Source organism: Trachypithecus francoisi, unplaced genomic scaffold (assembly GCF_009764315.1).
Source record: "Trachypithecus francoisi isolate TF-2019V2 unplaced genomic scaffold, Tfra_2.0 Lachesis_group3, whole genome shotgun sequence".
NCBI classification, from domain to species: Eukaryota; Metazoa; Chordata; class Mammalia; order Primates; family Cercopithecidae; genus Trachypithecus; species Trachypithecus francoisi.
In genome coordinates this window covers 139,358,138-139,372,438 of record NW_022681468.1, presented here as the reverse complement: position 1 = coordinate 139,372,438, position 14,301 = coordinate 139,358,138, and the positions used below count along the sequence as shown (strand labels likewise).

General features: G+C 44.9%; 1 protein-coding gene across 1 annotated transcript in view; it reads right to left on the bottom strand.

Moving 5' to 3' along the window:
* Window positions 1-12,827, bottom strand: part of TRPM7 (transient receptor potential cation channel subfamily M member 7) — a 132,763-nt gene extending 119,936 nt beyond the window's left edge. The window contains 1 exon segment of the mRNA XM_033190126.1: window positions 12,533-12,827. Within this exon segment, the coding sequence (XP_033046017.1) occupies window positions 12,533-12,535 (3 nt within the window). The 5' untranslated portion in view covers window positions 12,536-12,827.
* Between the last annotated feature and the right edge of the window lie 1,474 nt (window positions 12,828-14,301).

Below are 14,301 nucleotides of genomic sequence, written 5' to 3'. Positions count from 1 at the left end.
AGGCATGGTGGCTCATGCCTGTAATCCTAACACTTTGGGAAGCCGAGGCAGGTGGATTACCTGAGGTCAGGAATTCGAGACCAGCCTGGCCAACATGCTGAAACTCTGTCTCTACTAAAAATACAAAAATTAGCAGGGCGTGGTGGCAGGTGCCTGTAATCGCAGCTACTCAGAAGGCTGAGGCAGGAGAATCGACTGAACCCAGGACACAGAGGTTGCAGTGAGCCAAGATTACGCCATTACTCTAGCATAGGCGACAAAAGCAAAACTCCATTTAAAAAAAAAAAAAGAAAATTTCCTACAGCTTTCCAAAGTACCTCATTCACCAATTCCGTTTATTTCAAAAACTTACTACCTCTCATTCTGTTTAAGTAACAGACAAATGTAAGTATATTCTTCCCACACATAGCATTCTCATCATTTACAGCCTTCACTTGTTACACAGGAATTGGCTTCACAAACCCAACATTCACATACCCCAGCTGAAAGCTGTAAATATTACCTAATGATAAAAAAAGTTTTAACAGTTTTTGAAATTCTAAAGTTTCTGCTCTGCCATCAGTCACCCAATCAAATATGCCCTGGTTATAAATACATACAAAAATTCCTAGTTTTTTACACTTTGCTGTTTGTTTTACTGCTAGGCTGCACTACCAAATTTTACCAAGGGGTGGCAAACTACAAACACAAATCTGAAAATTCCTACATTTTTATGTTCCAAGTAATGTAAAAAGTAACTATATCCGCAGAATGCTAGCAGAGGAGGGAATCTTAAAGATCAGTTGGTGATCTTCAGTGGTTAAACAGTATAGATTCTGGAATCAGATTGATCTGAGTTAAGATCCCAGCTCTGTTGTTTACTATGTGTGCAACCTTGTTCAAGTTTCAAAACCTCTTTTTGCTTCCTTACCTGTAAAACGGGGTAACAACAGTACTTACCTCACAATGTTGCTTTGATGATTAAATAAAATGATCCATGTAAGTTGTTTTAGCACAATGCATGCCACATAGTCAAATTTCAACTATGATGGTGATCACTTCAAAATTCCTTGAATTATAAATTTTTATACCAGTCTACCAGCAATAAGGGACACGTATTACAAGTAAACCTAAGCACATCTCACTCTCTAAACAAATCACTACCAGCATATCCTTCCTGCCTAGATGCTGCTAGCAAAAACTTGGGGAAAAAATTAAAGATTCCTAAAACATTCTGCTATTAAGGTAACATGTGGAAATCAAAGATTTTTTTGACAAATAAATACATTCTATGATTCTATATATTAAAATTAGAAAGAAGATACTAGCTATGGAGAAGTAGGTCCTATTAGGTTAACCATCTCACAGATAACTACCATAAATTCTTGACAAAAGATAAAAAAGAGGCCAGGCACAGTGGCTCAGGCCTGTAATCCTAGCACTTTGGGAGGCCAAGATGGGAGGAATGCTTGAGGCCAGGAGTTTGAGACCAGCCTGGTCAACACAGCGAGACCTCATCTCTATCCATTTAAAAAACATTTTTTTAAATAAAAAGATAAAAAAGACTTGAGGACACTGAAGAGCAACCAAAAGCAAGCAGAAACTAGATGGAGTCTACACTTAGAATAAAAGAATGGTATTGAGTCAGTTTCCCAATTTTTAAGGCTTTTTTGCCTGAAGACGGTCCAGCTAAATACCAATAGAAATCCCACAGTCTTACTGACTTATAGAACCAGAATACCTACTCAGTGCAAGGTGAAAACAGCAGCTGGAAAGTGATGGGAAAGTTTAAGAGTCGAGAAAAGGAATCCTAAATACTTAATATTAACTCTACACAAATCTCTCGCTGACCCATGAAGAACGTACACATGGGGCAGTCTCCAGGCAGCCCAGCTAACTAAAATAACTGAGTAGATATTCCTGCTGCCCATTGTAGGACAGACAGTTTGGAGTTGGAGTACAATAACTGTCTTAGCTTGGGATGCCACAACAACACCACACAGACTTGGTGGGATAACAACTGAAATAAATTTTCTCACAGTTCTGGAGACTGAAAGTTCAAGATCAAGATTCCAGGAGGGCCAGTGTCTGATGAGGGCTCTCAGACAGCTGCCTCCTCACTGTGTCTTCACACAGTGAAGAGGGAGTGAATAAGCTCGCTGGTATGTCTTCTTCTCAGGACATAAATCCTATCAGACCCAGGGCCCCATCCTCATGATCTCATCTATCCCTGATGACCTCCATCTCCCAAAGTTCTCATCTCCAAATACCATCACACTGGAGGTTAGGGCTTCAAGATATGAATTCTCGGGGAGCGAGGGAGATCACAGGCATTTATTACATAATAACAACAACACACAAACACACACAGAGCGCAGGATTAAAAGAGAACCCAGAGACTGGGCGTGGTGGCTCACACCCGTAATCCCAGCACTTTGGGAGGCTGAGGCAGGCAGATCACGAGGTCAGAAGTTTAAGACCAGCCTGACCAACATGATGAAACCCCATCTCTATTAAAAATACAAAAATCAGCCAGGCGTGGTGTCACGGGCCTGTAATCCCAGCTACTCGGGAGGCTGAGGAAGGAGAACTGCTTGAACCCACAAGGCAGAGGTTGCAGTGAGCTGAGATCATGCCACTGCACTCCAGCCTGGGCAACAGAACAAGACTCCGTATCAAAGAGAAAAAAAAAAGGTAACCCAGAGCCTCTACTAAGTAACAATCCCAATGTCCAACATACACTCCAAAATGACTAGATATGGTAATAGACAGGAAAATGTGACCCATACTCAAAAGAACAGTAATCAAATTAAAAGAAATTGCCTACTAATAAAATTCATGTGCTCAAGAAAAGAAAGTTAAATGACACTAAAGGCCTAGAAATTGGCCGGGTACAGTGGCTCACACTTGTAATCCCAGCACTTTGGGAGGCCAAGGCAGGCATATCACGAGGTCAGGAGATCAAGACCAGTCTGACCGATATAGTGAAACCCCATCTCTACTAAAAAAAAAAATACAAAAAATAGCCAGGCCGGGCGCCTGTAGTCCTAACTACTCGGGAGGCTGAGGCAGAACGGCATGAACCCAGGAGGCGGACCTTGCAGTGAGCCAAGATGTGCCACTGCACTCCAGCCTGGGCAACAGAGTGAGACTCCGTCTCAAAACAAACAAACATAGAAATTCAGAGTTATGTGATAAATTTGTACATGGTCAACCTGCCTGCCAAGGATGACACAGACAATGACAAATAAGCCTAGCCTAAAGCAAAATGTTGAAGTAAGCTGGCACTCTCTGACTTCCCCTATCAGAGTCCAACACATTTGACTTTCTGACACTCTTAGACCCTACTCTCAAGTTCCATTCATATATATATATATATATATATATATATATATATATATACACATACACACACACGTAATTTTATTATGTCACGGAGTTCCACTCTTACTCTAAACTGGCTGCCAACTACTCAACTAATTAATAATTAGATATTACTGGCATTTTAGATGCAAATCCTATGAGAGAGATTTAAAGATACTATTGAAAAGCATCTATAATTCTGTAACAACTGGTAGAAAAGTTCTATATATTTAAAAACTTAATGCCAGGTGCAGTGGCTCAAGCCTGTAATCCCAACACTTTGGAAGGCCAAGGCAGGAGGACCACTTAAGCCAAGGAGTTCAAGATCAACCTGGGCAACAGAGTGAGAAGCCCATCTTTGCAAAAAAAAAAAAAAATTTTTTTGAGATGAAGTCTCGCTCTGTCACCCAGGCTGGAGTGCAATGGTGCGACCTCAGCTTACTGCAACCTCCCCCTCCTGGGTTCAAGCGATTCTCCTGCCTCAGCCGCCCGAGTAGCTGGGACTACAGGTGCGCGCCACCACACCTGGCTAATTTTTCTATTTTTAGTAGAGATGGCGTTTCACCATGTTGGTGAGGATGGTCTCAATCTCCTGACCTGGTGATCTACCCACCTCAGCCTTCCAAAGTGCTGGGATTACAGGCATGAGCCACCGCACCCAGGCAAAAATTTTAACTAGCTAGGTTGGTGGTATGGGCCTGTCATTTTAGGTACTTGGGAGGCTGAAGTGGCAAGATCACTTGAGTGTAGGAGGCTGGGAATGCAGTTAAGCCATGATCATGCCACTGCACTCTGACATGGGCAACAGGGCAAGACACTATCCAAAAAAAAGAAAAGAAAACTTGGACATTCACACTGCAAGTAAGCCATATCAACCCATTATCTATCAGTGAGTAGGGTGTTGATACTTTTGTTGATACATTCACGATAGGTTTCTACAGGTTTTATTTTATACATATATACATATATATATATATATATTTTTTTTTTTTTTTTTTTTTGAGACAGTCTTATTTTGTCGCCCAGGCTGGGGTGCAGTGGTGCAATCTGGAGTCACTGCAACCTCCATTTCCGGGTTCAACCAATTCTCATGCCTCAGTCTTGCAAGAAGCTGGGATTATAGGTGAACACCACCACATCCAGCTGATTTTTATATTTTTAGTAGAGACAGGGTTATCCATGTTGGCCAGGCTGGTCTCAAACTCCTGGCCTCAAGCAATCCGCCCGCCTCAGCCTCCCAAAGTACTGGGATTACAGGCGAGAGTCACCATGCCCAGTCTTTTCCTGCTGCTTTTAACAAAGAGTTACACCCATCCAGAAATCTATTTAGCTTAATGACTTTTCTAAACTACTAAGGATTGCCTCAGAGTATGTGTCTCTGCACTTGTCAAATAAAATGCATGGCCAGGTGGTGGCTCACGCCCGTAATCCCAGCACTTTGGGAGGCCGAGGCAGGTGGATCACTTGAGGTCAGGAGTTCGAGACCAGCCTGGCCAACATGGTGAAACCCCATCTCTAATAAAAATATAAATATTAGCTGGGCATGGTAGCAGGTACCTGTAATCCTAGCTACTTGGGAGGCTGAGAAAGGAGAGTCACTTGAACCCAGGAGGCAGAGGCTGCAGGGAGCACCACTGCACTCCAGCCTGGGTGCCAGAGCAAGACTCCATCTCAAAAAATACAAAAATAAAAATAAAATAAAATAGCCTACAGACTAATATGAGTAACCCCAGTACTTTAGGAGGCCAAGGTAGGTAGATCACTTGAGACCAGGAGTTCAAGACCAGCCTGAGCAACATGGCAAAACCCTGTCTCCACTAAAAACACAAATTTTTTAAAAATAAAAATAAAAACCCAAAAAGTAGCCCAATGTGGTGGCACAACCTGTAACCTCAGCTACTTGGGAAGCTGCAGCAGGAGAACGGCTTGAACCTGGGAGGCGGAGATGCAGTGAGCCAAGATCACGCCACTGAACTCTAGCCTAAATGACAGAGTGAGACACTTGTCTAAAAAAAAAAAAAGACAACTGAGTTGTAAATTATCTGTCCTGTCCTAAGGTTAATACACAGAAATTTGATAGTAAAGGAAATTCTATTAGATTTCATTATCATTTGAAGAAAATCAAGTACAGCAAACTTTTTAAGTTATAACTTTTTTAAAAAGAACCTTAACTTTTTAAACTTGACATAACATCTGACATCTGAGGTCTTATAAATATACACATCCCTGAATATCAAAGGTCTTCTCCAAGTTTCTATAGTTTGGCAGGTCAATATCTACTCTACCACTTTTAGCCTTGCAACCGCTGGCAAGTGATTTTTGATTCTCTGCTCTTTATACATAAATAATGGAGAAAACAGTATTGACTTCACAGAGTTTTCCTGAGGGATTAATATATGTAAAGTGACGGGCGAGGTGGCTCACACCTGTAATCCCAGCACTTTGGGAGGCCGAGGTGGGTGAATCACAAGGTCAGGAGTTCGAAACCAGCCTGACCAACATGCTGAAACTCCAACTCTACTAAAAATACAAAAATTAGCCAGGCATGGTGGCACACGCCTGTAATCCCAGCTACTCAGGAGGCTGAGACAGGAGAATCACTTGAACCCGGGAGGCGGAGATTGCAGTGAGCTGTGATCATGCCATGCACGTCAGCCTGGGTGACCGAGACTCTGTCTCAAAATATATATGTATGTATATGTATATATATAAAGCATTCAGAGCAATGGCCACAACTAAATGCTGACACATGTTAGCTAATGCAAAAATGTGCCTAAAGCCTATTACATACTTGTCTTAGTCTAGAGTATCTTCCGGGTATTGGGTATGATAAATTAGACTAGGAAGACTATCAGTTCATATACTAAAGAGTAATGTATAGCCCTATCTTTCTAGTCTAATTATGCTTCTCCAGTGTCCTCCTAATAGTAATAGTCTGCTTCTCAGGTAACTTTCCTCCTGTCATCGCCAGTGTACTACCAAACTGCCAGCAGAAAGCAGAAAACTAAGCCTGTTAAATTTCACTTTGCACATATTTCTCAATCCGTGAACTCTGTCTCAAGGTTGCTATATTATTGATGACTTAGCTCAAAAGCTTTCTGCTCACTTTCCACAAGGAGCTTGGTTTCCAAAGGTTAAGGTTTCCAGAAGTCTGGCCATTGGATAGTTAAGGTGTTACGTTATTGACATGTTTACACGATGGTAAGAGCGGTAAACAGCGTTTCACAGACTTTAATCCTAATATTGCGAATCCTAAGTAACCCTAATATTGCTCCTTAGGTCAAGCAGAGAAAAGATTATCATCTGTCTTTTACAGATTGAGAAGATAACAGTGATGCTCACAAAAGACTGTGACAGGCGGTGGCTCACATCTGTAATCCCAGCACTTTGGGAGGCCTATCATGGGTGGGCGGATGATGAGGTCAGGAGTTAGAGACCAGCCTGGCCAACATGGTGACACCCCATTTCTACTAAAAATACAAAACTTAGTTGGGCATGGTGGTAGGCACCGGTAATCCCAGCTACTCCAGAGGGTGAGGCAGAAAAATCTCTTGAAACCGGAAGACAGAGATTTGCCGTGAGCCGACATCACACCACCGCACTCCAGCCTGGGCGAAAGAGCAAAACTCAGTCTCAAAAAAAAAAAAAATAAAAGACCGTGACCTGGAAAAAATATGTCAAGACTCAAGTCTTGACTTACCAACTTCAAAAAACTGCTTACCTCCACACACCAAAATTCCTTTAACAGGGTTCTAAAACCTCTACATGGTCAGAAAAGTAAATACACACTACTAGAAAAACAGGTTAAAAAAATCCGGAGCATGAGGTCAGGAGACAGAGACTAGCCTGGCCAACATGGTGAAACCCCATCTCTACTAAAAATATAAAAATTACCTGGGCGTTGTGGTGCGTGCCTGTAATCCCAGCTACTTGGGAGGCTGAGGCAGGAGAATCGCTTGAACCCAGGAGGCGAAGGTTGCAGTGAGCCAAGATCGCACCATTGCACTCCAGCCTGGGCAACAAGAGCGAAACTCTGCCTCAAAAAAAAAAAAAAAAAAAAAAAAATCCAGAGCAATTTTCTAAATTCAAAATTAACTGCACCAAAAAGTCAACAAAATCTCTAAAAGAACTAACAATTTAAATTAGAACTAATCATATTTTTATAAAGTACAAGAGGTCCAATTCTCCAAGTCAAATACTGCATTCACATTCAACTAATTTAATAATTGCAAAAGCACCATCTAAAAGTGACACCCATCTTAAGTTCTTTTTATTGATTCACATAAATGACTCAGTTAAAAATCCCCACAGTCAGGCCGGGCACGGTGGCTCATGCCTGTAATCCCAGCGCTTTGGGAGGTTGAGGTGAGCAGATCACGAGGTCAGGAGATAGAGACCATCCTGGCTAACGCGGTGAAACCCGTCTCTACTAACAATACAAAAAAATTAGCTGGGCGTGGTGGCGAGCGCCTGTAGTCCCAGCTACTCAGGAGGCTGAGGCAGGAGAATGGCGTGAACCCAGGAGGTGGAGTTTGCAGTGAGCCGAGATTCCCAGCTACTTTGGAGGCTGAGGCAGGAGAATGGCGTGAACCCGGGAGGTGGAGTATGCAGCGAGCCGAGATTCACAGCTACTTTGGAGGCTGAGGCAGGAGAATGGCGTGAACCCAGGAGGTGGAGTTTGCAGTGAGCCGAGATTCCCAGCTACTGTGGAGGCTGAGGCAGGAGAATGGCGTGAACTCAGGAGGTGGAGCTTGCAGTGAGCCCAGATTGCGCCACTGCACTCCAGCCTGGGCGACAGAGCTCTGTCTCAAAAAACAAAAAAAATCTCCATAGTCGAGTAATGCTTATGTCCTAAACTAACCTCAACCACTGAATTTTGCTTCCTGGCACCAAACATTTTTTTTTTTTTTTTTTTTGAGACAGGGTCTGGTTCTGTTACCCAGGCTGCTGTGCAGTGGCATGATCTCAGCTCACTGCAACCTCAAGCCATCCTCCCACCTCAGCCTCCCAAGTAGCTGGGACCACAGGTGCACATCACCATGCCCAGCTATTTTTTTTTTTTGGTAGAGACTGGGTTTCACCATCTTTCCCAGGCTAGTCTTGTACTCCTGGGCTCAAAGGATCCACCCACCTCAGTCTCTCAAAGTGCTAGGATTATAAGCATGAGCCACTGCACCCTGACCCAGGTACCAAACTTAAAGGAGACATTTGGCCGGGCGCGGTGGCTCAAGCCTGTAATCCCAGCACTTTGGGAGGCCGAGACGGGCAGATCACGAGGTCAGGAGATCGAGACCATCCTGGCTAACATGGTGAAACCCCGTCTCTACTAAAAATACAAAAAACTAGCCGGGCGACATGGCGGGCGCCTGTAGTCCCAGCTGCTTGGAGGCTGAGGCAGGAGAATGGCGTAAACCCAGGAGGCGGAGCTTGCAGTGAGCTGAGACCCGGCCACTGCACTCCAGCCTGGGCGGCAGAGCGAGACTCCGTCTCAAAAAAAAAAAAAAATAAAATAAAAAATAAAAAATAAAGGAGACATTTAACAGGCAGGCACTTAAAAAAAAACACTGCAATTTACTTATATGTTGAAAGATTTCCCAAAAAGAAAGGAGAAAAGAAAACCCAGAATGAAATAATAGATCAATGACAAAACTAAATGGCTACTACAAAAACTATTACATGAATAACTTATGGGGTACTTCACAACAGAGAGATCAGGCATCACACAACACGAATCCACTGGCCAATCTTAACATTAAAAAAAAAAAGGGGGCTGGGCGCGGTGGCTCAAGCCTGTAATCCCAGCACTTTGGGAGGCCAAGACGGGCGGATCACAAGGTCAGGAGATAGAGACCATCCTGGCTAACACGGTGAAACCCCGTCTCTACTAAAAATACAAAAACTAGCCGGGCGAGGTGGCGGGCGCCTGTAGTCCCAGCTACTCGGGAGGCTGAGGCAGGAGAATGGCGTAAACCCGGGGGCGGAGCTTGCAGTGAGCTGAGATCTGGCCACTGCACTCCAGTCCTGGCCACAGAGTGAGACTCCGCCTCAAAAAAAAAAAAAAAAAAAAAAAGAAGCCGGGTGCAGTGGCTCACGCCTATAATCCTAACACTTTGGGAGGCCAAGGTGGATGGATCGCCTGAGGTCAGGAGTTCGAGACCAGCCTGGCCAACATGGCAAACCCTGTCTCTACTAAAAATACAAAAATTAGCCAGGCATGGTGGCAGATGCCCCTAATCCCAGCTTCCGAAGGCTGGGGCAGCAGAATCGCTTGAACCAGGGAGGCAGAGGTTGCAGTAAGCCAGGCACTCCAGTCTGGGCAACAAGAGCAAGACTCTGTCCTAAAAAAAACAAAAAACAAAACAAAACAAAACAAAACAGCAACAAAAAAAGAGCAAGACTCCATCTCAAAAAACAAAGACAGTATGTGCCTCTTAATGTAATGCAACAAAAAGTACCTAGTACTATCTATGAGTATTGTCAAAGCATGTAACTAGAATCTGATCAAGTCTCTTTTTTTTTTTGAGACAGAATCTCACCCAGGCTGGAGTGAATGGCACGATCTTGGCTCACTGCAACCTCTGCCTCCAAGTTCAAGAGATTCTCCTGCCTCAGCCTCACGAGTAGCTGGGATTATAAGCGCCCATCACGAAGCCCAGCTAATTTTTTGTATTTTTAGTAGAGATGGGGTTTCACCATGTTGGCCAGGCTGGTTTTGAACTCCTGACCTCAAGCGATCCGTGATCAGCCTGTTGCCGCCTCCCAAAGTGCAGGGATTACCACGCCCTGCCTAAACAAGTTTTTTTTTTTTTTTTTTTTTTTTTTTTTTGAGACGGGGTCTCACTCTGTAACCCAGGCTGGAGTGCAGTGGCACGATCTCCGCTCACTGCAACCTCCACCTCCCAGGTTCAAACTACTTTCCTGCCTTAGCCCCCTGAGTAGCTGGTATTACAGGCGAGCGCCACCATGCCTGGCTACTGATCAAGTCTTTAGACGAACTACCAGTTCACAGGAAATAAAGAGGAAAGACCGGGCAAAGTGGGGCATACCTGTAATCCCAACACTTTGGGAGGCGAGGCAGGCGGATCACCAGAAGTCAGGAGTTCAAGACCACCCTGGCCAATATGGTAAAACCCTGTCTCCACTAAAAATACAAAAATTAGCCAGGTGTGGTGGCTCGCACCTGTAGTCCCAGCTACTTGGGAGGCTGAGGCAGAAGAATCACTTGAACCCAGGAGGCGGAGGTTGCAGTCAGCCGAGATCACTACACTGCACTCAGGCTGGGCAACAGAGTGAGACACCGCCTCAAAAAAGAAAAAAGAAAAAAAATACAGAGGAGAAAGAAACATGTTACACGACAGGGATGCATTCAACAAAATCCAAACTGATGGAAATTCTACAAGGCAAATGATGGGGTTTTTTTTTCCAACAAATAAATGGTATACGACACCCCCACACCCCAAGAGAGAAGGTACTAGAGACTGAAAGAGTTACCAACCAAATGCTATGTGCAGAATTATTTGTAACCTGATTCAAACAAATCAACTGACTAAAACATGAGACAATCAGGGAAATACACTGAATATTTAATATTAAGCAATTATTCATTTTTAGGTGTGATAATATTGTAGTTATGTTAAAAAGTCCTCGTCTTTTTAGACATAAACACAATAAAGTATCCATAAATGACATTTGTCTGGGATTTGCTTTAAAATTATCCCATTGAGGAAAAACAGGAGGAGTAATAGAAGAAATAAAATTCACATGGTTGAAGCTGTTGAAACTGGCCAATGGGTATATATTATGGTAGTTTATTCTACAATATATCTTCGCATGTTTGAAATCTCCCATGTTGGCCTGGCGCGGTGGTTCACACCTGTAATCCTAGCACTTTCGGAAGCTGAGGTGGGTGGATCACCTGAGGTCAGTTTTTAGAGACCAGCCTGTCAAACATGGTGAAACCCCATCTCTACTAAAAATGCAAAAATTAGCCGGGCATGGTGGCTACAGTTCCAGCTACTCGGGAGCCTGCGGCAGGAGAATCGCTTGAACCCAGGAGACAGAGGTTGCAGTGAGCAGAGATCGCGCCACTGCACTCCAGCCTGGGCGACAGAGTGAGACCCTGTCTCAAAACAAACAAACAAACAAACAAAAAGAATAAGGTGGAAAATAGTGGAAGATACATTGTTCAAAGTATTACTACATTTGTGGTTTAAGTAAAACTCTTATTTCAGTGTTGTATGGCACTTGAATAGCATCCAGTGAAAAGCAAACTTGCCAGACTCCAGCAGAGGGAGAGTTGTTTGCACAAAGCCTATTAAATTCAAGTACTGATCAAAAATACCTACTCTGCTCTTCATGTCCCTGATGTAAATGACTTTCTTCAAAACTGGTTCCTGATATCCAAAAACAAAAAGCTCTATCGGAAGCTGCAATGCACCGCCTCCCTCTCTCCATTCTGCACCTTTTGGGTTAAAACACGATCAGCCGTTCTCTGTGGCAATGGATGAAGTAGTTCGACTTAAATCCTGACTGACAGGACATCGTCTTGGTCCCCACAAAGTCTCCCCCCACCCACCAAAATCCTTAATTCTTGCTAAAGAAAAAAGATCTACTATCAATATTGTCAAATCCCTCCGTTTTGGCTCCAAAAAGGAAATGTACCTGTAGAGTATCCGCTGCACAGCAAACAAGGCACTGCTCCAAACGCGTGTCCTCTACCCCCTTTTTGCACCCTTCCAGCCCTCCCTCCCTTTTTCCATGCAGAACTTGAACAGAGCATTTGGCTCCCGTATCTGCCAGCAACTGGCGCCAGGAGGACCGTGCTCCCAGGAGATGCGGGGCTTGAAGGCTGAGCGCTGCGTCGGGCGCGCTGCGGCCGCTCAGTTCAGCCCAGCCAAGTAGTCCCCGGCTCGCGCCTCTGCCGCCTCGAGAGGCCCTCGCTGGGAGCCGAGTCTCGGCTCAGGGGATTCCCAAGAAGAGGTGTCGCGTCGGTCTTGCTACCTGCTCCCGCCCCTCACCCCCAAACGAACTGCACACCAGTCCCGCGAGGACAAATCCGGAAGCCTCAAGGCAATTCGGGGGTCCTTCGCCGCATGGAACGCAGCTCCCTACAAACTTGCCTGCCAAGTCTCTCCTTTACCGCCCGCAACCCCAGGACCATTCCCCGCCCGGGCCTGCGTGGGTCCAGTACCATTCTCCTCACGGGGCGGACTCCGGAAGGGCAGCAACTCCACCTCCTCCTCCTCCGCGGCCTGTAGCCATCTATCGGGAAGCGTCTCCGGAGGCGGCAGCAGAGGCCGCCGGACAAGGAACGCCCAGGGAAACCTTCTCAGAACTAACTCAGCTCCGGCGCTAGCAGCAGAAGCCGAGTCTTTCATAATTGTGCGACCAACTCCTCCGGGTGACTGGCCACAGGGACGCGCCCGCGCCCGCCTCCGCCGGCGACGGGGCTGGGGACGGACCACGTGAGCCGCGCGGCGCGTGCGTCGCCGCCCGCGGGTCGGGTCACGTGAAGGGCGCGCGCTCCCTCGTTTCCAGGCCACCTCCCTGCGCGCCGCGCGTACGCGCCGGGCAGGAGCGCGCCCCCACGCCGACCGCCTCCGGGTTCCCCAAAAGTGGTGGGGTGTTCACGCCGTATATCCGTTGGATACCTAGGCAGGAGCTGGACAAACATCTGCCTCAACTATGAGAGTGGAACTTGGGGAATCGGAGGTTGAGGGTTAAGGTTGCAGGCTTCCGGATGCTGTTTGGAGTTGCTGTGTGGGCTCATTCCGCTCACCAGGCCTGGCCAGTGCCGACCCGCTCCAGCAAACTCCAGTGTCGCAACACACTCTCTGTGCTTCAGAGCGGGTAGAGGCTTTAAATGTTACTTTCTCCTGTCCAAAATGCAAAATCATCTTCTTACCCCGATCATGTTCTTCCTCTAGCCTCTCCTGTTGCTGCCGGTAAATATTGTTCTTGGTTTAACTATGAGACTGTCTTTTTCCCTCCGGAGATAATCACCCACATAACACGCGTACACCGCACCTTCTGGACCAGAGACTGGGTTATTCCCTGGATGTAATATGTACCTATCCACCTTTCCATTTATTTTGCTATCACACAAGCCCAGGTTTGGCTATTAGCAATGGTTTACTAAATAGTATTCTTTATCTACTGGGAAAACCACAATCAGTTTGGTTTTCTTGAAACTGCTTTAACATCTTTCTGCTCCAGAAGACTTCGAGAGTTCTTCAATCTGACCCTCAGCGATCTGACTCTATCTTATCTCTTTTTAAAAAACTTTATTTTAAAATAATTGACATGACAAACTGCATGTAATTATATGTCCAATCTGATGTTTTGACATAACTTTGCACCCATGAAATCATAATCAAATGAACATATTCACCTCTAAGTTTCCTCCCCACCTTCGTAATCCCTGTGTCCACTCCCTCTCCATCACATCCCTTATCAACTACGTATCTACTTTCAGTACAGATAAGTTTGCACATGCTAAAGTTTTATTATATACGGGAATCATGCAACACGCACTTTTTTTTCCGGTCTAGCTTCTTTCACTCACCATAAGTATTGCCTCTCAAACATTATGACGCACAATTCACTGAAGTAGGATCTTCTCTCAGAAAAAAACTAATCCACCCACTGGTTCCCCCAGCTTGTGAACAATCTTCAGGTATTGTGTATTTCTTCCCCATCTGGCAGATGCAACAGAACCAAGGCTTAAAAATGTTTTAATATATGTGTCACACTAAATTGTCAGCCTTGGAGAAGACATCTTGACTAATTACAAACTGGAAAATCAAAATAAAATGAGATTAGAGTGCTTTGTTTTGTTAGAACTTTGTAACTCTGGTCTTTTTGTACTCACGAATGCTTCGCTCCTTAGTTGGATGGTGTAGAAACGAAACAAGATGAGCTCCTTGACACTTGCCAGAACTCTTTGGTAAATTGGAAATT